Source organism: Salmo salar, chromosome ssa14 (assembly GCF_905237065.1).
Source record: "Salmo salar chromosome ssa14, Ssal_v3.1, whole genome shotgun sequence".
NCBI lineage: Eukaryota > Metazoa > Chordata > Actinopteri > Salmoniformes > Salmonidae > Salmo > Salmo salar.
Window position 1 is genome coordinate 12221336 of NC_059455.1, and position 22517 is coordinate 12243852.

A 22517-nucleotide genomic window follows, 5' to 3' on the forward strand; every position below is an offset into this window, starting at 1 on the left:
CAAATGTGCCTTTAAAAAGATCTACCTGCTGTTTTTCCCTGAGACAAGAGAAAACTGTTAACAGCTTAGTAATAGCGTGTCCTTCAACATGGAAATTAATTCCGCAAGACAGTTATTTGAATTCCACTTCAGTCCGTTTGTGTACACATGTATCCATCATTGTGACCTGGACGTGACTCGGCATGACGGCAATCTACTACGAGGCATGCTGACTTCGTTTATATGTCATTCTGTCAAACCGTTAGGCCAACAGAATGCCCCAGGTCTCTGGAACCAACTGTTACTGAAGTATTGACATTTTGCCATGTCTCTGAAATACAGCAAAGACTTACAGTACATTACTAGTGAATCTCTAAAAGCTACACCGTTCTTCAATTATCCATATCTTTACCATTACTCACAACTGAACAGCATCTTCTAATGAAGCCAGTAAATACTATAGGCTATATCTGTGATGCAATAAACATGGAAGGACAGCCATTTCAAAAACATGCCTGTTACATAAATGACACCTCATCAAAACAATACAATTAGCAATTGGGGAGAAAAGGGCGAAAGGGAAGCAGTTCTCACCACTCCTGTGGTTGTGCTACGCCTTCAGAGGGATGCTAGAGGAGAGAAAGAGAGAGAGAGAGGAACGGGTGGATGGGGCCATGGGTTTTAATGTAGCGGCTATGAATGTGTGTCAGTGGAAGGAAGCTCGTTGTAGCCTGAGCTGAGCGGAGAAAGCAGCGGGACCCTGCCTGTACAGCACAAACCTTGGTCACTGAAACCACCAAGCGCCAGATGCCTTCAGACTCTGTGTTGCCACCTAACCTTTACTTTATGCCCCTTTTCCATGACTGATCAAGAGGCACTATTCTGGTGATCAACAGAGGGCGATGTTGAATCACATTTAATACAAGCGACATGAATAATTGAGCTGTGCTTTATTTGCTCCATTCACATTGGGTTTGGGGATATGTGGTCAAAGTCGAGAGGAGTCTACGTGCAGCTCAGTTGTGCTCTTTTCGGATCCGGCCGGCTGAAACTCACCCACTCACCCGTGTCTGGGGTCCATCCAATGTCTAAGGTATACGTGGTTGTTGACTGGGTTCAAAAGGTTGGAGAGAGATGGTGCCACATTTGCCTGTAAAACGAATTTCTCGCTCGCCATCCCATCTCAATAGGACGCCTTTCAAAAACGGTTTGGGAGCATGTCCAGTAGCCCTTTCCAGAGAAAAGGGTGCTAAGTGTGGGGCCTTTGTAAAAACAGTGGGCAGCGACACAGAGCCCTGCAGGGAGTCTGGCCATGCACGATGTTGGGAGGCGACACAGTCCAATAACGATGAGCAGCAACTATCAAATGAAAAACTGTCCTACTCTGTAATACCGTCTATCAAAGACCAGATTTACTGATCGTTTCATCTTCCCCTGCTTGCCTTTCAATACCACGACATGTTCCATGTAAGCATTTTACTTTCTAATTGGGATGATGTCGACTGCAGAGAAGCTCTATTGGCACGAAACAAAAGAAGCGTGAACTTTTTAGAGATGAGGAACCCCCCCCAGACATGGCTGCTGAGGTATAATATGCTTTTCAGGAGGCACTTGGAAGTGTATTGTTGAAGAGGGGTGAGAGGAAAGAGGGGAAAGGTTTGTACCTGAGCCTACTATTTGTCCCACGGTGAGAGCAATGTCCGCTTCCAACTCTGAAACACAAGAGGGTCAGATAGACCCAGTCGGTGGGGGTTACCATGGCAAAGTGTCCGCAGCCAAGGAGGAAGGAGGAGGAGGAGGAGAGGTTAGTGGCATTAGTACCCAAAGTTTTTATATATATACACAACCGTTGAAACGTTTGGGGTCACTTAGAAATGTCCTTGTTTTTTAAAGAAAAGCACAGTTTGCGCTGTTCTGTGAAGGGAGTAGTACACAGCGCTGTACGAGATCTTCAGTTTCTGGGCAATTTCTCGCATGGAATAGCCTTCATTTCTCAGAACAAGAATAGACTGACGAGTTTCAGAAGAAAAGTCTTTGTTTCTGGCCATTTTGAGCCTGTAAATCGAACCCACAAATGCTGATGCTCCAGATAATCATTTACATTTACATTTAAGTCATTTAGCAGACGCTCTTATCCAGAGCGACTTACAAAATGGTGCATTCACCTTATGATATCCAGTGGAACAACCACATTACAATAGTGCATCTAAATCTTTTAAAGGGGGGGTTAGAAGGATTACTTTATCCTATCCTAGGTATTCCTTAAAGAGGTGGGGTTTCAGGTGTCTCCGGAAGGTGGTGATTGACTCCGCTGTCCTGGCGTCGTGAGGGAGCTTGTTCCACCATTGGGGTGCCAGAGCAGCGAACAGTTTTGACTGGGCTGAGCGGGAACTGTGCTTCCTCAGAGGTAGGGGGGCCAGCAGGCCAGTGGTGGATGAACGCAGTGCCCTTGTTTGGGTGTAGGGCCTGATCAGAGCCTGAAGGTATGGAGGTGCCGTTCCCTTCACAGCTCTGTAGGCAATCACCATGGTCTTGTAGCGGATGCGAGCTTCAACTGGAAGCCAGTGGAGAGAGCGGAGGAGCGGGGTGACGTGAGAGAACTTGGGAAGGTTGAACACCAGACGGGCTGCGGCGTTCTGGATGAGTTGTAGGGGTTTAATGGCACAGGCAGGGAGCCCAGCCAACAGCGAGTTGCAGTAATCCAGACGGGAGATGACAAGTGCCTGGATTAGGCCCTGCGCCGCTTCCTGTGTGAGGCAGGGTCGTACTCTGCGAATGTTGTAGAGCATGAACCTACAGGATCGGGTCACCGCCTTGATGTTAGTGGAGAACGACAGGGTGTTGTCCAGGATCACGCCAAGGTTCTTAGCACTCTGGGAGGAGGACACAAGGGAGTTGTCAACCGTGATGGCGAGATCATGGAACGGGCAGTCCTTCCCCGGGAGGAAGAGCAGCTCCGTCTTGCCGAGGTTCAGCTTGAGCTGGTGATCCGTCATCCACACTGATATGTCTGACAGACATGCAGAGATGCGATTCGCCGCCTGGTTATCAGAAGGGGGAAAGGAGAAGATTAATTGTGTGTCGTCTGCATAGCAATGATAGGAGAGACCATGTGAGGATATGACAGAGCCAAGTGACTTGGTGTATAGCGAGAATAGGAGAGGGCCTAGAACAGAGCCCTGGGGGACACCAGTGGTGAGAGCGCATGGTGCGGAGACAGATTCTCGCCACGCCACCTGGTAGGAGCGACCTGTCAGGTAGGACGCAATCCAAGCGTGGGCCGCGCCGGAGATGCCCAACTCGGAGAGGGTGGAGAGGAGGATCTGATGGTTCACAGTATCAAAGGCAGCAGATAGGTCTAGAAGGATGAGAGCAGAGGAGAGAGAGTTAGCTTTAGCAGTGCGGAGAGCCTCCGTGACACAGAGAAGAGCAGTCTCAGTTGAATGCCCAGTCTTGAAACCTGACTGATTAGGATCAAGAAGGTCATTCTGAGAGAGATAGCAGGAGAGCTGGCCAAGGACGGCACGTTCAAGAGTTTTGGAGAGAAAAGAAAGAAGGGATACTGGTCTGTAGTTGTTGACATCGGAGGGATCGAGTGTAGGTTTTTTCAGAAGGGGTGCAACTCTCGCTCTCTTGAAGACGGAAGGGACGTAGCCAGCGGTCAAGGATGAGTTGATGAGCGAGGTGAGAAGGTCTCCGGAAATGGTCTGGAGAAGAGAGGAGGGGATAGGGTCAAGTGGGCAGGTTGTTGGGCGGCCGGCCGTCACAAGACGCGAGATTTCATCTGGAGAGAGAGGGGAGAAAGAGGTCAAAGCACAGGGTAGGGCAGTGTGAGCAGGACCAGCGGTGTCGTTTGACTTAGCAAACGAGGATCGGATATCGTCAACCTTCTTTTCAAAATGGTTGACGAAGTCATCCGCAGAGAGGGAGGAGGGGGAGGGGGAGGAGGATTCAGGAGGGAGGAGAAGGTAGCAAAGAGCTTCCTAGGGTTAGAGGCAGATGCTTGGAATTTAGAGTGGTAGAAAGTGGCTTTAGCAGCAGAGACAGAAGAGGAGAATGTAGAGAGGAGTGAGTGAAAGGATGCCAGGTCCGCAGGGGAGGCGAGTTTTCCTCCATTTCCGCTCGGCTGCCCGGAGCCTTGTTCTGTGAGCTCGTAGTGAGTCGTCGAGCCACGGAGCAGGAGGGGAGGACCGAGCCGGCCTGGAGGATAGGGGACAGAGAAAATCAAAGGATGCAGAAAGGGAGGAGAGGAGGGTTGAGGAGGCAGAATCAGGAGATAGGTTGGAGAAGGTTTGAGCAGAGGGAAGAGATGATAGGATGGAAGAGGAGAGAGTAGCGGGAGAGAGAGAGCGAAGGTTGGGACGGCGCAATACCATCCGAGTAGGAGCAGAGTGAGAAGTGTTGGATGAGAGCAAGAGGGAAAAGGATACAAGGTAGTGGTCGGAGATTTGGAGGGGAGTTGCAATGAGATTAGTGGAAGAACAGCATCTAGTAAAGATGAGGTCAAGCGTATTGCCTGCCTTGTGAGTAGGGGGGGAAGGTGAGAGGGTGAGGTCAAAAGAGGAGAGGAGTGGAAAGAAGGAGGCAGAGAGGAATGAGTCAAAGGTAGACGTGGGGAGGTTAAAGTCACCCAGAACTGTGAGAGGTGAGCCATCCTCAGGAAAGGAACTTATCAAGGCGTCAAGCTCATTGATGAACTCTCCAAGGGAACCTGGAGGGCGATAAATGATAAGGATGTTAAGCTTGAAAGGGCTGGTAACTGTGACAGCATGGAATTCAAATGAGGAGATAGACAGATGGGTCAGGGGAGAAAGAGAGAATGTCCACTTGGGAGAGATGAGGATTCCAGTGCCACCACCCCGCTGGCTCGATGCTCTAGGGGTATGCGAGAACACGTGGGCAGACGAAGAGAGAGCAGTAGGAGTAGCAGTGTTATCTGTGGTAATCCATGTTTCCGTCAGCGCCAGGAAGTCTAGGGACTGGAGGGTAGCATAGGCTGAGATGAACGCAGCCTTGTTGGCTGCAGACCGGCAGTTCCAGAGGCTGCCGGAGACCTGGAACTCCACGTGGGTCGTGCGCGCTGGGACCACCAGGTTAGAGTGGCAGCGGCCACGCGGTGTGAAGCGTTTGTATGGCCTGTGCAGAGAGGAGAGAACAGGGATAGACAGACACATAGTTGACAAGCTACAGAAGTGTTGTTTCTTGTATTATTGTCTCCTGTGTCTTTAGAGAACTGTTTCACTTTGATATCCTTTTATCTTATTTTATTTATCCTATAATCAACTAGTGTAAAGAAGGCCTGTTTTATTGCTTCTGTAATCAGGACAACAGTTTTCAGCTGTGCTAACATAATTGCAAAAGGGTTTTCTAATGATCAATTAGCCTTTTAAAATTATAAACTTGGATTAGCTAACACAACGTGCCATTGGAACACAGGAGTGATGGTTGCTGATAATGCGTCTCTGTACGCCTATGTAGATATTCCATTTTTTTTAAATCAGCCGTTTCCAGCTACAATAGTCATTTCCAACATTATCAATGTCTACACTGTATTTCTGACCAATTTCATGTTATTTTAAAAATGGACAAAAAAATTGCTTTTCTTTCAAAACAAAGACATTTCTAAGTGACCCCAAACTTTTGAACGGTAGTGTGTGTATATATATATGAAATGCACCTTATTTTAGTGTTTGTTATTGTGGTTTCTGAATGCAAAGACCACAGTAAAGAGTGAATGAGTACATTCTCTTCAGAAAGACATAAGGAGAGGATAAAACAAGGCTTTTGTTGTAGTGTTAGCAGAGAGTTGTTGATGTTCCAACGTGAGCCCCTAAGCATCCCGGTTGCGCCACTTTCCCACTGTCACCCAATGAAAGAGGGCTAGCGCCTCTACCTGTGGTGCTTTGACCTTTAGACTGGAATATTATAGTGGGCTCAGAATCAATCTCTGCAAACAAAATGGGTTAGAGGACATCAGAGGAGCCAGAATGGCACTCGTGCCATCACCAGTGAGCTGTTGGAGCAACTGAGACCAAGAGGGCTCGATAGGAAAAGGAAGAGTAGGCCTGGGAGACAGAGCAGATAAACAAGCACATAAACAAGCACAGAGACGGATAGAAAACGAATGAACAGAGACACAGCCACACACAGCTTGGGCTCAAAGTGACCATATTGTTTTTTTTTGCCCTACAAAATATTCTCAAGACAGAGGAGACTACTCCTAAAGTCCATGTGACTTTCAGGCAGGTTGGACTGGCCCATTACAGAGGGCTTATAAATGTAACCATTGCCTATCAGGCCATGTAAAACTGTTTAACTTAATTAAATTAACTGCGGACCAACCCTGACCTTTGAATCCCCCTGCCCTGTTTATGAGGGTTTGTCATCTTTAGCAGTTGGCAACAGGTCCACATTTCCTTTCCACTTCCCCTTAAAGATTTGTCTTTTTAATTTATATTTCAAAGAGATAAATATGGCCAACTCTTGCATACCGAGGATCAGGTTCAAACAGAACCATCCCATGTCTTCACAAGCAACAAAATGTTCCTCTATCAAAATAAGCAGAGGACAGCTGTCGTGTTCTTTTATTCAACTGCTGATGATTAAGCACAACCAACAGACCTCTGCTGAACAATGAGACGGGAGTCATGAATTGTATTCTGTTTGATCATTAAAGCAAAGCAGGAGGCATGGCTATTCTAGGCAGGCAAACCCTGGGTTTTGTTTGGTACTAGCCTAGTATTGAAGTGGAGACTGCACCAAAAACGGCCATACTAGGGATGTAACGATTCACCGGTACGCACCGGTCCCCAATTCAAATGTTTAAGATGCATCGGTCCGCAGACCCCAAACCGAACCAAATTAACCATGCATCGGTCAAAAAAAAAAATCCATTTATTGAAACGTTAAGAATCCCCGATTCCCTTTATACAGTGCCAACAGAAAGTATTCACACCCCTTGACTTTTTCCACATTTTGTTGTGTTACAGCCTGAACTTAAAATGGATTAAATGTAGATGTTTAGGTCAGTGACAAAACACAATACCCCATAATGTCAGTGGAATGTTTTTTTTGTGTTGTTTTTTTTTTGCAAATTAATTTTTAAAATGAAGTCTGAAATGTCTTGAGTCAAAAAGTATTCAACTCCTATGCCAGCCTAAATAGGTTCGAGAGTAAAACATTTGCTTAACGAGTCACATAGTAAGTTGCATGGACTCACTCTGTGCATTAATAATGATTTTTGAGTAACTACATCTCTGTAGCCCACTGGTCCCTCAGTCGAGCAGTGAATTTCAAACAGATTTAACCACAGACCAAGAAGGTTTTCCAATGCCTCTCAAAGGGCACTTATTAAAAAAAAATATACAGACATTGAATATCCCTTTGAGCATGGTGCAGCTATTAATTACACTTTGGATAGTGTATCAATCCCCCCCATCACTACAAAGATACAGGCAACCTTCCTAACTAAGTTGCCGGAGAGGAAGGAAACCGCTCAGAGATTTCACCATGAGGCCAATGCGGACTTTAGATTTTAATGGCTGAGAGGAGAAAACAGAATGGATCAACATTGTAGTTATTCCCCAATTATAACCTAATTAAAATAGAGAAAAAAAGAAAGCATGTACAGTATAAAAATATTCAAAAAACAGGCATCCTGTGTGCAACAAAGCACTAAAGTAATACTGCAAAAAAATTGGTGAAGCAATTCAGTTTGTGTCCTAAACATGTTATGGGTATGTTCGTAATGATTAAGTACTGGGGAGTTTTTCCAGGATAAAAAAAAAAAAGAAACGGAATGGAGCTAAGCACAGGCAAATCCTAGAGGAAAACCTGGTTCAGTGTGCTTTCCACCAGACACTGGTAGATGAATTTCAGCAGGACAATAACCCCAAAGCCAAACCTACACTGAAGTTGCTTACTGTTACGTTCCCCAGCAAGAAACCAAAAATTGTCGCTCAAACAGAAGGGGGAACTAACAGTGGGGTTCTAGGAGGTGTTCTGAAAGACACTCACATGGGGGTGTCCTCTGAAAGTTGACTAGCAACAACTGGGACCTAAAAGACATCCACCATGAGCAACTACTACATTTTCCCAAGAACAGGCAAACAAAATAAAAACCCACTCCAAGCTTAAAAGACAGGGAGCAAACCAAAAGGGGGAGAAAAACCACTCAGAAAAGGTTTTGGTGACCCCTGTCCAAACCAAAAGGGGGAGAAAAACAAAAACAGGGAAGGTCAGAAAAACGTTCTTTAAAAAAAAAAATACAATCAAAATGGGAGAGACAATTAAATGTGTTAACCCTCCACATCTCGCAAGACCACTGGGCCAGCCGCTCTTAAATATCACAGGTGAAAGACCTTCTGACTAAATGAGATGACATGCCAGCACAAGTGCAACACATACTGACTAACGAGGTGACAACAAATCAGTGCACCAAACTCAAAATATAAAAACCAAGGCTTGTAACACTTACCAGAAGAAGACAGTGAATGTCTTCTACTTGAAAATCTATGGCAAGCCCTGAAAATCATTGTCTAGCAATGATCAACAACCAATTTGACAGGGCTTGAAGAATTTTGAAAAGAATAATGGTCAAATGTTTCACAATCCAGGTGTGGAAAGATTTACTCAGAAACACTCAAAGCTGTAATCGCTGCCAAATGTAATTCTAACAGGTATTGACTCAAGGGGTTGAATACCTATCTAATCAAGATGAATGCGTTTTATTTTTCCTCAATTGTTTCACAAAAAAAATGTTTTCTAACGTACAGGAACTCAAGTCGTTTTGTTCACCCAACCTAGAATACCTCAAATGCCGACCGTATAACCTCCCAAGAGAATTCTATTTGGTTTTCGTCACAGCCGTGTATATTCCCCCTCAAGCAGATACCACGACGGCCCTCAAGTAACTACATTGGACTTCGTGCAAACTGGAAACCACGTCTTGAGGCTGCATTTATAGTAGCTGAGGATTTGAAAGCAAATTTGAGGAAAACGCTACAGAAGTTCTATCAACACATTGCCTCTAGTACTCGCGCTTCAAAAACTCTCGACTAATGTTACTTTCCCTTCCGGGATAGTTACAAGGCCCTGCCCCGACTCTCCCTTCGGCAAATCAGAGCACGACTCCATTCGGCTTCTCGCTTCCTATAGGCAGAAACTCAAACAGGATGTACCCGTGCTAAGGTCTATTCAACGCTGGTCTGACCAATCGGAATCCATGCTTCAAGATTGATCACGCGGACTGGGATATGTTCCGGGATTCCTCTGAGAATACTATTGACCTATACACAGGCACGGTGACTGAGTTCATCAGGAAATGTACAGGGAATGCTATTCCCACTGTGACTTAAACCCTATCCAAACCAAAAACCGTTGGTAGATGACAGCATTCGCGCAAAACTGAAAATGCGAACCACAGCATTTAACTACGGCAAGGTGACTGGGAATATGGTTGAATACAAACAGTGTAGTTATTCCCTCCGTAAGGCAATCACAGGCAAAACGTCAGTACAGAGACAAAGTGGAGTCGTAATTCAACGGCGCAGACACGAGACGAATGTGGTAGGGTCTACAGACAATCACGGATTACAAAGGGAAAACCTGCCACATTGCGGACGTCTTGCTCCCGGACAAGCCAAACACCTTCACACGCTTTGAGGATGACACAGTGCCACCGACGAGGTCCGCTCCCAAGGACTGTGGGCTCTCGTTCGCTGTGGCCGACGTGAGTAAGACATTTAAGCGTGATAACCCCTGGCTGGAGTCTTTACGGACATATGTCTCCCTATGGCAGTCTGCTGTCCCCACTTGCTTCAAGATGTCCACCATTGTTCCTATACCTAAGAAAGCAAAGCAAAGGCAATTGAACTAAATGACTATCACCCCGTAGCACTCACTTCTGTCATCATGAAGTAGCTTGAGAGGCTAGTTAAGGATCATGTCACCTCCACCTTACCTGACACCCTAGACCCACTTCAATTTGCATCCCGCCCCAATAGATATCCAGACGACGCAGTCGCCATCACGCTGCCCTATCCCATCTGGACAAGAGGGATACCTATGTAAGAATGCTGTTCATGGACTATAGCTCAGGCTGCAACACCATAGGACCCTCCAAGATCATCATTCAGCTCAGGGCCCTGGGTCTGAACCCCACACTGAACTTTCCGACGGGCCACCATGCGGGCGATGCAACTGCACCGCCAACAACCACAGGGCTCTCCAGAGGGTGGCGCGGTCTGCCCAACGCATCACCAGGGACACACTTCCTGCCCTCCAGGACATCTACAGCACCCGATGTCACAAGGCCAAAAAAAGATCATCAAGGACATCAACCACCCGAGCCACGGCCTGTTCACCCCGCTATCATCCAGAAGGCGAGGTCAGTACAGGTGCATCAAAGCTGGGGCCGAGAGACAAAAACAGCTTCCATCTCAAGGCCATCAGACTGACAAAATAGCCATCACTAGCCGACTACCACTGGGTTACTCAACCCTGCACCTTAGACATGGAATCACTGGTCACTTTCTAATAAATGGGACACTAGTCACTTTAATAATGTTTACATACCGTTTTACTCATTTCATATGTATATACCGAATTCTACTGTATTTTAGTCAATGCCACTCCGACATGGCTCGTCCCAATATTTATATACACTGCTCAAAAAAATAAAGGGAACACTAAAATAACACATCCTAGATCTGAATGAATGAAATAATCTTATTAACTACTTTTTTCTTTACATAGTTGAATGTGCTGACAACAAAATCACACAAAAATAATGGAAATCCAATTGATCAACCCATGGAGGTCTGGATTTGGAGTCACACTCAAAATTAAAGTGGAAAACCACACTACAGGCTGATCCAACTTTGATGTAATGTCCTTAAAACAAGTCAAAATGAGGCTCAGTAGTGTGTGTGGCCTCCACGTGCCTGTATGACCTCCTTACAACGCCTGGGCATGCTCCTGATGAGGTGGCGGATGGTCTCCTGAGGGATCTCCTCCCAGACCTGGACTAAAGCATCCGCCAACTCCTGGACAGTCTGTGGTGCAACGTGGCGTTGGTGGATGGAGCGAGACATGATGTCCCAGATGTGCTCAATTGGATTCAGGTCTGGGGAACGGGCGGGCCAGTCCATAGCATCAATGCCTTCCTCTTGCAGGAACTGCTGACACACTCCAGCCACATGAGGTCTAGCATTGTCTTGCATTAGGAGGAACCCAGGGCCAACCGCACCAGCATATGGTCTCATCTCGGTACCTAATGGTAGTCAGGCTACCTCTGGCGAGCACATGGAGGGCTGTGAGGCCCCCCAAAGAAATGCCACCCCACACCATGACTGACCCACCGCCAAACCGGTCATGCTGGAGGATGTTGCAGGCAGCAGAACGTTCTCCACGGCGTCTCCAGACTGTCACATGTGCTCAGTGTGAACCTGCTTTCATCTGTGAAGAGCACAGGGTGCCAGTGGCCAATTTGCCAATCTTGGTGTTCTCTGGCAAATGCCAAACGTCCTGCACGGTGTTGGGCTGTAAGCACAACCTCCACCTGTGGACGTTGGGCCCTCATACCACCCTCATGGAGTCTGTTTCTGACCGTTTGAGCAGACACATGCACATTTGTGGCCTGCTGGAGGTCATTTTGCAGGGCTCTGGCTGTGCTCCTCCTGCTCCTACTTGCACAAAGGCGGAAGTAGCAGTCCTGCTGCTGGGTTGTTGCCCTCCTACGGCCTCCTCCACGTCTCCTGATGTACTTGCCTGTCTCCTGGTAGCGCCTCCATGCTCTGGACACTACGCTGACAGACACAGCAAACCTTCTTGCCACAGCTCGCATTGATGTGCCTTCCTGGACTACCTGAGCCACTTGTGTGGGTTGTAGACTCCGTCTCATGCTACCACTAGAGTGAAAGCACCGCCAGCATTCAAAAGTGACCAAAACATCAGCCAGGAAGCATAGGAACTGAGAAGTGGTCTGTGGTTACCACCTGCAGAACCACTCCTTTATTGGGGGTGTCTTGCTAATTGCCTATAATTTCCATCTGTTGTCTATTCCATTTGCACAATAGCATGTGAAATTTGTCAATCAATGTTGCTTCCTAAGTGGACAGTTTGATTTCACAGAAGTGTGATTGACTTGGAGTTACATTGTGTTGTTTAAGTGTTCCCTTTATTTTTTTGAGCAGTATATTTCTTAAATTCATTCTTTTACTTTTAGATATGTGTATTGTTAGATACTACTACACTGTTGAATTTAGGAACACAAACATTTCGCTACATCCGCAATACCATCTGCTAAATATGTGTATGTGACCAATGAAAATTGAAATTTTAGTATTTCTTCCACTTTGACATGAGTATTTTGTGTAGATGAAAGGGTGTGAATACTTTAAGGCATTGTAACTGTGTTGACAGTCATTGATCTACAAGTAATTCTGCATGCAGAACAACTCCAGGGAATACCAGTAACCTAGTCAAACTGCACACTGTGCCCAGATTCGCGTGCTGATCAACGCGAGGTAGGCAGACTGTTCCTGATCTTGCACATCTGTGCGGCACCTTCAGCATTCAACCTCTGAAATGGCTTGCGTGATATTAGGCTTCATTAGTTGAGTGACAACCTTTGTAATTTGCCAGGTTACTGTTATCCTGTTTAGGATAGGGGGCAGTATTTTCACAGCCGGATGAAAAAACGTACCCGATTTAAACTGGTTACTTCTCTTGCCCAGAAATGAGAATATGCATATTATTAGTAGATTTGGATAGAAAACACTCTGAAGTTTCTAACACTGTTTGAATGGTGTCTGTGAGTATAACAGAACTCATATGGCAGGCAGAAACCTGAGAAAATTGCAAGCAGGAAGTGGAAAGTCTGAGAATTGTAGCTCTTCTTTTGATTCTCTATCGAAACTACAGTATCTGTGGGGTTACATTGCACTTTCTAAGGCTTCCATTGGCTGTCTAAAGCGTTCAGAAAGCGGATTTAGCCGTCTCCTGTCTCTGGGCAGAGTATAGTAGCTCCGTTTCTGAGTGGTCTGCCTGAGGACAAAGGGATTGGATATGCGCGTTCCCGCGAGCACACTGTTTTTTCTTTTCCTCCTTGAATGAATACACTATTGTCCGGTTGGAATATTATCGCTATTTTACGAGAAAAATACCATAAAAATTGATTTTAACCAGCGTTTGACATGCTTCTAAGTACAGTAATGGAACATTTTGACTTCTTGTTTCTCGAAATGCGCTCACGCGTTACCCTTTGAATAGTGACCTGAACGCACGAACAAAACGGAGGTATTTGGACATAAATATGGATTATTTTGAACAAAAACAAAATTTCTTGTGGAAGTAGCCGTCCTGGGAGTGCATTCTGACGAAGATCTGCAAAGGTAATACAATATTTCTAATACTAATTCTGAGTTTAGTTTTCCCCGAACTTGGCGGGTGTCAAAATAGCTCGCAATGATGGCGAGCTATGTACTCAGAATATTGCAACATGTGCTTTCGCCGAAAAGCTATTTTAAAATCTGACACAGTGATTGCATAAAGGAGTTCTGTATCTATAATTCTTAAAATAATTGTTATGTATTTTGTCAACGTTTAGGATGAGTATTTTTGTAAATTCACCGGAGGTTTTTGGTGGGAATACATTTTCTGAACATCACACGCCAATGTAAAAAGCTGTTTTTGGATATAAATATGAACTTGATATAACAAAACATACATGTATTGTATAACAATGTCCTAGGAGTATCATCTGATGAAGATCATGAAAAGGTTAGTGCTTCATTTAGCTGTGTTTTGGGTTTTATTGACATATATGCTTGCTTGGAAAATGGCTGAGTGATTATTTTGGTCTATGTACTCTCCTAATAATCTAATGTTTTGCTTTCGCTGTAAAGCCTTTTTGAAATCGGACAATGTGGTTAGATTAACGAGAGTTATCTTTAAAATGGTGTAAAATAGTTGATTGTTTGAGAAAATTGAATTGTGGTATTTTAGTTGTTTTTGTATTTCACGCCATGCGATTCCATTGGCTAGGGGTTCCGCTGGCGGAACAGGTTATCTATGCACTGTTAAATTGTGGTTTACCAAAATAAACACTACCGGAGACATCTCATCTGGTTATATCTGCTGAACGAGACTTACAATAGATTTTATTTTGATGGTTCAGGATCACCATCAGCTTAGTTTTGCTTTAAATAATCAGTGTATATGGTAAAAAAATATATAAATATACAGGGTAAACTTGAGTGTTTTCTATCCAAATCTACCAATTATATGCATATCCTAGCTTCTGGGCCTGAGTAGCAGGCAGTTTACTTTGGGCACACTTTTCATCTGGACATGAAAATAGTGCCCCCTAGCCCAAAGAGGTTTTAATGCAGACAGAGAAGAGCTCCAACTTCTTAATCATAGCCTCAATTTTGTCCCGCACATTGAATATAGTTGCGGAGAGTCCCTGTAATCCTAGATTCAGATCATTCAGGCGACAAAAAACATCACCCAGATAGGCCAGTCGTGTGAGAAACTCGTCATCATGCAAGCAGTCAGACAAGTGAAAATTATGGTCAGTAAAGAAAACTCTAAGCTCGTCTCAATTCAAAAAAAGGTGTGTCAATACTTTGCCTCTTGATAACCAGCGCACTTCTGTATGTTGAAAAAGCGTTACATGGTCGCTGACCATACCACTGCATAGTGTAGAAAATACACGAGAGTTCAGGGGCCTTGCTTTAACAAAGTTAACCATTTTCACTGGTGTGTCAAATGTCTTTCAAGCTGTCAGGTATTCCCTTGGCAGCAAGAGCCTCTCAGTGGATGCTGCAGTGTACCCAAGTGGCGTCGGGAGCAACTGCTTGCACGTGCGTTACCACTCAAATATGTCTCCGTGTCATGGCTTTTGCGCCATCAGTACAGATACCAATATGAGCAGCAGCTACGTTTGGCTACATACGGACCGTTAGTGGAATTCCCGCGAGAGAGTAACGGTTAATGTGATTGGATGTTCATTATTTGACTAGGCTACATGTATTTGACATTGTGTTGTTATTTCGCTGAACACTAGATGGATTCATTTTATTTCTGGCAGTAAAATGAGGCTTCTCGGGCAACAAAAAAAACCTCACCCACATGTATAGCCCCGTTGGGAAATATAAAATGGACTGTTTGAAAATGTTTGGGAATACCTGCTCTAGAGGATGCATCATGGATGACTACAACTTTATTTAAAAAATAGAGTTTTTACAGCAATGACGGTAATGAGAAACATGTCCATAGACAATGTTTTTATGTAATAAATATTATAGTTTAATGTAAACTTCAAGTAGCATAACATTATGGTTTATGGACAAACAACAGTAACAGTGTTTTATTCAACAAAAAAAAAATCTAAATGCAAAATTGGATAAAATTACCAGAGAATTTAATCTGGAAACATTTGGGTAATAAGAATCTGAGGTGAAAATGTACACAATTCAGGAAAAAAGATCAAACGTATTTAAAATAAAACACTATGCCATAAACTAGGCATCTTAGTCTTCAGAATGATAGTTGAAGATGCATCATCGTTTCCAACTCAATCTGTTACTGCAAACCGCTAACAATTAAATTGGCAAAAATGACAAGTTAATTAGTGGGTGATGGGATTTCAGAACCTTGGGTCGAGGGAACATTACTGCGTCCCCTAATCTGACAGTGGAGTGGTAGATGCCTAGTCTGATTTATGGCTCAAATCAGGCTTCTACATAGTACATACCATAGACAAACATAATTTTCTCTCTCTGTGAGTGAGAGAGAGAAGTCAGCTCAGACAAATCCAGCTCAGAGGCCCAGCTCATGAGCTCCATCAGCAGCAGATTTGAATTTAGATTAATTTCCCAATGTGTTTATGCAACAAATCCTCATATCGCATCGATTTGTTTCAAACTAAAACATATCGTTCCGGTATTGGAAAGCATGTATATAGAAGGGAAAGATGCACATACCTATGCCATAAACTGGCATTTTAACCAAACTCTCTCTCAAATGGTACAACAAGTCCGTGTTAACAAATACAATTCCCAATTAGGAGCTGAACTAATTGTAACCATATAGCCAAGCGTGCTTGCTGCCTTGCCTAGATAAAAACCTAGCTGTGTAGAAAGAACAAAAGCCGTCTATTAAACCATAGGTGGCTAATGTGCTGCATAGATTGTCGTCGACGCAAACTACAAACTGGTTATACTTCAAACACAGGTGTGGTCTTTCACAGTTGAGTCACACCTGCGTGACAGTGCCGAGGGTGGCAGACAGCAGTGATGAGGGCTGGGAGAAACGATAACATGTCAAGATGTCCTCTTCTCCAATGCTAACTAAGCCTTAATCATACATAAGTCAACGGGGGCTAATAGTCTCACTTCCTACTGCACACCGTCAAGCCGTTTCCGGCTGTCACGGTTAATTCAATTTGACTGTAGTGGAGGACCCCTTACAGGCCTCGAGAGGCTCTGATATTAAACGGATACAGACTGACTGTCAAATTGACGCACTCACTCAAATCCAGCCAAGGCATCTTTATGAGAGATGAATAAAGACCCCTTAGTCAGTGACGTGCAATTGGACTTGGGAGAGGGGGCTCAGTCTCCTGACACTATAACCAAGTGTAGTATATGGGCAATGTGGGCATCATTGCTCTAATCCTTGAGAGTAATGAAATCAGAAAGGGAAACCGGGGACCCTAAATATTGACGGTGTAAGGCGATGCACACAGGGGTCTTGTCACGGCAACTTCAGAAGTGTCAAACATCCTCTCGAGTTGCCACAGCGGGTATGAAAACATTCATATTAACTTGTTTGAAGTTCAAGGGGTCAGGTAGGTCATGTCAAAGGCCAAAATAGCCTTCAAATCAGGGTTCAAACATGAGGACTCAGCCCTATAGCCTACCTGCTCGGTTGACCATTTCAGGGTTTGTGACACACCAGTTTAGTGTTAGGCCTACATTGTAAAACGCCAAAATAAAATGTAGCCTATTCATTGTAAGGATACATATTTACATAACAGTAGTTAAAAGGTATGCACCTTGAACGGTGACTCAAAGACTCCCAGAGTAGAATACCTCAAAAGTGTAGAACAGGGATTATCCTGTTTGATTCTCTCTGGTGAAATAACAGATCACAAGGTCAGAGTTTGGGAGAGCACACAAAAGGGACTTGTCAACATGCTACCTGTCCTCTTGGACAAACAAAACATCAGGACCTCAACATCTGGCAGCAGCGTGCAAAAAGCGCCAACTCCCAAAAAGTATTTTTCTGGAATAAATATTTTCCACCTTGGTGTTGTGAGAAATATAATTGGAAACAGTGACTTCGGAACCCTCATAAATCATTTCTGAATATATTTCAAATAACCAATTCATCATTTTGGAATAACTCGAATGACAAAAAAATACAACTTCAAGGGAGTAAAATGAAAGACTCAAATAAGTTTCTTTCAAGGAGCACACCCATCTAAAATTCCAATGTTTATTACTAATTTAAATGGGAGGAGTATACAAAGAGTAAGACAAGTTATTGGAGCCGCGGCGATAACTTGAGGAAGTCCGATACTTAGGATGGCATCCAAAAGCTAGCCGTCCCGTCGGACGCCTTGTCTCACTGTGCTGTTACTGTGCCCTCCGGTGGACAAGACCCCAAAACTTGAAGTGTCAAACTGATATTCTTGTAGCCCCTCAAGCTTTCTTCAACACAACGTCTCCGGCTACATGTTTCTCAGAGGCAACCATAGTCTAAAGCACAAAATAAAAACTTTTTCCACTGAGAAGCACAAATACAGTGTTCCCTGCTGATATGAACCACACCTCCACCTGCCAGTTCAAATATTTCCACGGCATGTTAATTGGAAATCTTTTAGCCCTCTCTACTGGTTACAAAGAACAGTTTCAGGGACCCGCACTAGTGAAACATCACACCACCATCTACGCCGTGTCAGGTTTCAGATTTTCCACCGTTACATAACCCTCTCCATCACCCTGATTCATAACCAGCCAAAATCCCAAAATGCCAGGTGGGTTTGGGCGCTGACCACAGCGGATGGTCGGTGGGCCGGAACATGATTACAAATAATTTGTCAATGGCAAATTGACCGCAAGAAACCCAAACAGATATAATATTTGCATAAAACAAACATATCAAACCTTGCTTACATTTGTAAACAGATTTACAAAATTAAAATCACTTGGAGATGATTTCCTGGTGTTCTTAGTCTTATGTCTAACAATAAAATTGTAAAAATGTTTTTTTTTGCTCAGAAATAAAAAAAAATAAAACCCGCCAGTTAGGAAACCCTGCTGTAGAAGTACCGTCCAGGTGGAAATGTAGTCCTCGTCAACTACAGGAAATGGATGAGAGAAATGGGCTACCTATGGAATAGTAATACATGTACAGTATATAGCTAACAGCTAGACCTGTCTTGCATGGTCTGTTGCAATCCTCTCTAGTAGCAGGAAGTCAGACAGGGAGTCTGAGCGGCTGTACATCAACTCTAATTAAGCTCTCCCAAGGGGACCGGGGAGGCATTGACTGATGGGACTAGCGGGCAAATCGAGATATACGCTTGTGGTCCGAAACGGCAACAGGAAGTGAGGAAGACTTGACACACAAACTGACAGACGAGACCATCCGTGAACAACGGACTGACTGACAAGCACACAGGTTGACAGACAGAGAGACAGTAGCTTGACCGACAAGGAGACAGACACACAAAGACAGGTAAATCAACAGACTGAAAAGTCAATTGAAAAAGAGGCAGACCAGCAGTCTAGCAAATAGACAGGCGAATGGATGGATGATTGGAGAGAGGTGTAGGTTGTCTAGTGTAACTCACGTGGCTTCTGGCCCCATATGTGCAGGTGTAGCTTCCCAGAGGAGTAGTAGATGAAGCCCAGGACCAGCATGGGGCACAGGACGAACAGCAGCTTGTGTGAGGGCTTCATGGTGGTTCTCAGTCATTCACATGGCACATCGCCTACAGGACAGATGCAGAGGAGGAAAAGGGAGTTGAGGATGAAGGAGTCAATGTTGTGTGCAAATAGGCTGTCTGGCTGTGAGAAATGGCTTAGGACAGGGTTCCCCACCTGGTGTGTTTTATTTGCTCCGCCCCCCACAAAGTTCTGAGCAACAAAGAAATATATTTTTTTTTTGCATTTTCATTGTTGGACGTAAGACACCAGGATATCAGCTCCAATTGATTTTACATTTTGGAAAACTGTACAAGTATTCCCATACATAATAAAGAAACACGTGATCATATACGAAAAGGTAAGCAAGGTTTGAAATGACTTCGTTTGAGTCAAACATTATATCTGTCCAGGCTTCTTGCAGTCAATTTGCAGTACAAATTGTTCCGGCTCCCCACCATCCACTCATGGGAAGAAAAAAATGATCCCTGGTTTAGGCTATGTCAAACCTTACCCAATCTACTCTTGGGCTCTGCCCAAAGAATGTAAGAGAGGCATTGTAATCTAGAGCAATGATATAGATAGATAGAGATAGCAATATAGATAGAGATAGATATATATGGCACATTGTTTGCTCTGGATTGCAGAAATGGCAGATACAGGTGTTCAAACACGCAAAAATCTCTGCCCCCTCGGCCATACTTAGCGGCGCCACAACCTTGTTAAAAAATCCTCGGAGAACCCTTCACGCTCTTTAGAGACAACCGATCTAAGACTACCCAATGCGGTGTTTATGAAATAAGGTGGATCACCAAAAAGTGCTATTAGTTTCACTTTTCCATTATGCTAAGATCAGTGCTCATGGGGAGGGGGGGAGATAAAGAAGTCTGTTTTAATAACAACAGGCAAAGCACACCCTGCTTGTCTGCTACTTAAGAAACTGCAATGGTTGAAAGTGGTCGACACTGTGTAGTTAAAGAAAGATTTTATGCTGAGCCAACACCCAAACTAGGCTAATCATAGAGTATAGTCTTGTGAGAGACATATGTTTTTTAACTTCCCAAAACATAAAAAAAAAATTGTCTCATTCTCTCCATAACTGAGGTAATATTATCCAACTGGCTTCCTCTACCATCGGTTCCCTTGTTTCCACTGAGACAAAGGAAAAGCCACTATGCCCTGAGATCTGAGCGCAGCACCGAAGAACGAAGAAACAGTGGCTGGATCTGGATAATGAAACCATTCCTTTAATATCTTCTACAATATACTGTGCCATGTCCAAATTACCCCGGCCCCTAATGTTAAAAAAAATATAATACAAAAATGCAAATTTTGTCTCACCTGCAAATTCCAATAATCTTCGTTGACTGTTACCACTCACAGAACCTGTCGAGACACATTACACAGCGTGGATTTTGGGCGTGATATGTACAACTGGGCCACAATTCAAATTCCATTTCACTATCCTTTTTTCTGTCTCGCAGAACAGCTAACGGCTTGTGCAAACAATTGTCTTCAAAAACCACTGCGGACGAGGCAACTGCACTGAGCTGAATTAGTGTTGAAATATGATTACATTACTTCTCTTTACAGGGACCACTAGAAAAGCGATGGAGCAGCTGAAAAAGTAACAGATGATGAGGGGTTAAAAGCAAAGGCATACTATAGGACTTGAAGATTCTACGCCTGTGACAGGACTAATCATTGAAAGATTACATTCAATAAAACGGTGTAACGTGACTGACACACACACTTTTTTGTTGTTTCTCAAAGACAAACAGTCAAGTCAAAGCAATACACTGCCCTAGGGCAGTGGTTCCCAAACTTTTTATAGTCCCGTACCACTTCAAACATTCAACCTCCAGCTGCGTATCCCCTCTAGCACCAGGGTCAGCGCACTCTCAAATGTTTTTTTGCCATCATTGTAAGCCTGCCACACACACACACACACTATACGATACCTTTATTAAACATAAGAATGAATGACCCGGCTATGGGAAGTGACAAAGAGCTCTTATAGGACCAGGGCACAAATAATAATGATCAATAATTTTGCTCTTTAGTAAACCATCTTACATATAAAACCTGATTTGTTCATCGAAAATTGAGAATAACTCACCACAGGTTAATGAGAAGGGTGTGATTGAAAGGATGCACACAACTCTGCAATGTTGGGTTGTATTGGAGAGAGTCTTAGTCTTAAATAATTTTCCACACAGTCTGTGCCTGTATTTAGTTTTCATGCTAGTGAGGGTCGAGAATCCACTCTCACATAGGTACGTGGTTGCAAAGGGCATCAGTGTCTTAACAGCGCGATTTGCCAAGGCAGGATACTCTGAGCGCAGCCCAATCCAGAAATCTGGCAGTGGCTTCTGATTTAAATTCCATTTCCACAGAACCGCTTGTTGCAATTTCGATGAGGCTTTCTTGTTCAGATATCGGTAAGTGGACTGGAGGCAGGGCATGAAAGGGATAATGAATCCAGTTGTTTGTGTCATCCGTTTCAGGAAAGTACCTGCGTAATTGTGCACCCAACTCACTCAGGTGCTTTGCTATATCACATTTGACATTGTCCTTAAGCTTGAGTTCATTTGCACACAAAAAAATCATACAACGATGGAAAGACCTGTGTGTTGTCCTTGTTAATGCAGACAGAGAAGAGCTCCAACTTCTTAATCATAGCCTCAATTTTGTCCCGCACATTAAATATAGTTGCGGAGAGTCCCTGTAATCCTAGATTCAGATCATTCAGGCGACAAAAAACATCACCCAGATAGGCCAGTCGTGTGAGAAACTCGTCATCATGCAAGCAGTCAGACAAGTGAAAATTATGGTCAGTAAAGAAAACTCTAAGCTCGTCTCAATTCAAAAAAAGGTGTGTCAATACTTTGCCTCTTGATAACCAGCGCACTTCTGTATGTTGAAAAAGCGTTACATGGTCGCTGACCATACCACTGCATAGTGCAGAAAATACACGAGAGTTCAGGGGCCTTGCTTTAACAAAGTTAACCATTTTCACTGGTGTGTCAAATGTCTTTCAAGCTGTCAGGTATTCCCTTGGCAGCAAGAGCCTCTCAGTGGATGCTGCAGTGTACCCAAGTGGCGTCGGGAGCAACTGCTTGCACGTGCGTTACCACTCAAATATGTCTCCGTGTCATGGCTTTTGCGCCATCAGTACAGATACCAATATGAGCAGCAGCTACGTTTGGCTACATACGGACCGTTAGTGGAATTCCCGCGAGAGAGTAACGGTTAATGTGATTGGATGTTCATTATTTGACTAGGCTACCTGTATTTGACATTGTGTTGTTATTTCGCTGAACACTAGATGGATTCATTTTATTTCTGGCAGTAAAATGAGGCTTCTCGGGCAACAAAAAAAACCTCACCCACATGTATAGCCCCGTTGGGAAATATAAAATGGACTGTTTGAAAATGTTTGGGAATACCTGCTCTAGAGGATGCATCATGGGTGACTACAACTTTATTTAAAAAATAGAGTTTTTACAGCAATGACGGTAATGAGAAACATGTCCATAGACAATGTTTTTATGTAATAAATATTATAGCTTAATGTAAACTTCAAGTAGCATAACATTA

At 44.0% G+C, this 22517-nt stretch overlaps 1 protein-coding gene across 8 annotated transcripts in view; it reads right to left on the reverse strand.

Annotated features, from left to right (window-relative positions):
• The window catches only part of LOC106568969 (CMP-N-acetylneuraminate-beta-1,4-galactoside alpha-2,3-sialyltransferase), an 88807-nt gene that overhangs the window by 52481 nt on the left and 13809 nt on the right, over positions 1-22517 (reverse strand). For 6 of the 8 annotated variants that reach the window (XM_045693887.1, XM_045693886.1, XM_045693892.1 and 3 more), the window contains 2 exons: positions 18845-18985; positions 1644-1691 (listed from right to left, as the gene is read on the reverse strand). In XM_045693887.1, the coding sequence (XP_045549843.1) occupies positions 1644-1691; positions 18845-18953 (157 nt within the window). In that variant the 5' untranslated portion in view covers positions 18954-18985. Of the gene's footprint in view, positions 1-1643; positions 1692-18844; positions 18986-20258; positions 20304-22517 lie in introns of all 8 variants that reach the window. The other 2 variants (XM_045693888.1, XM_045693893.1) reach the window with 2 other exon arrangements.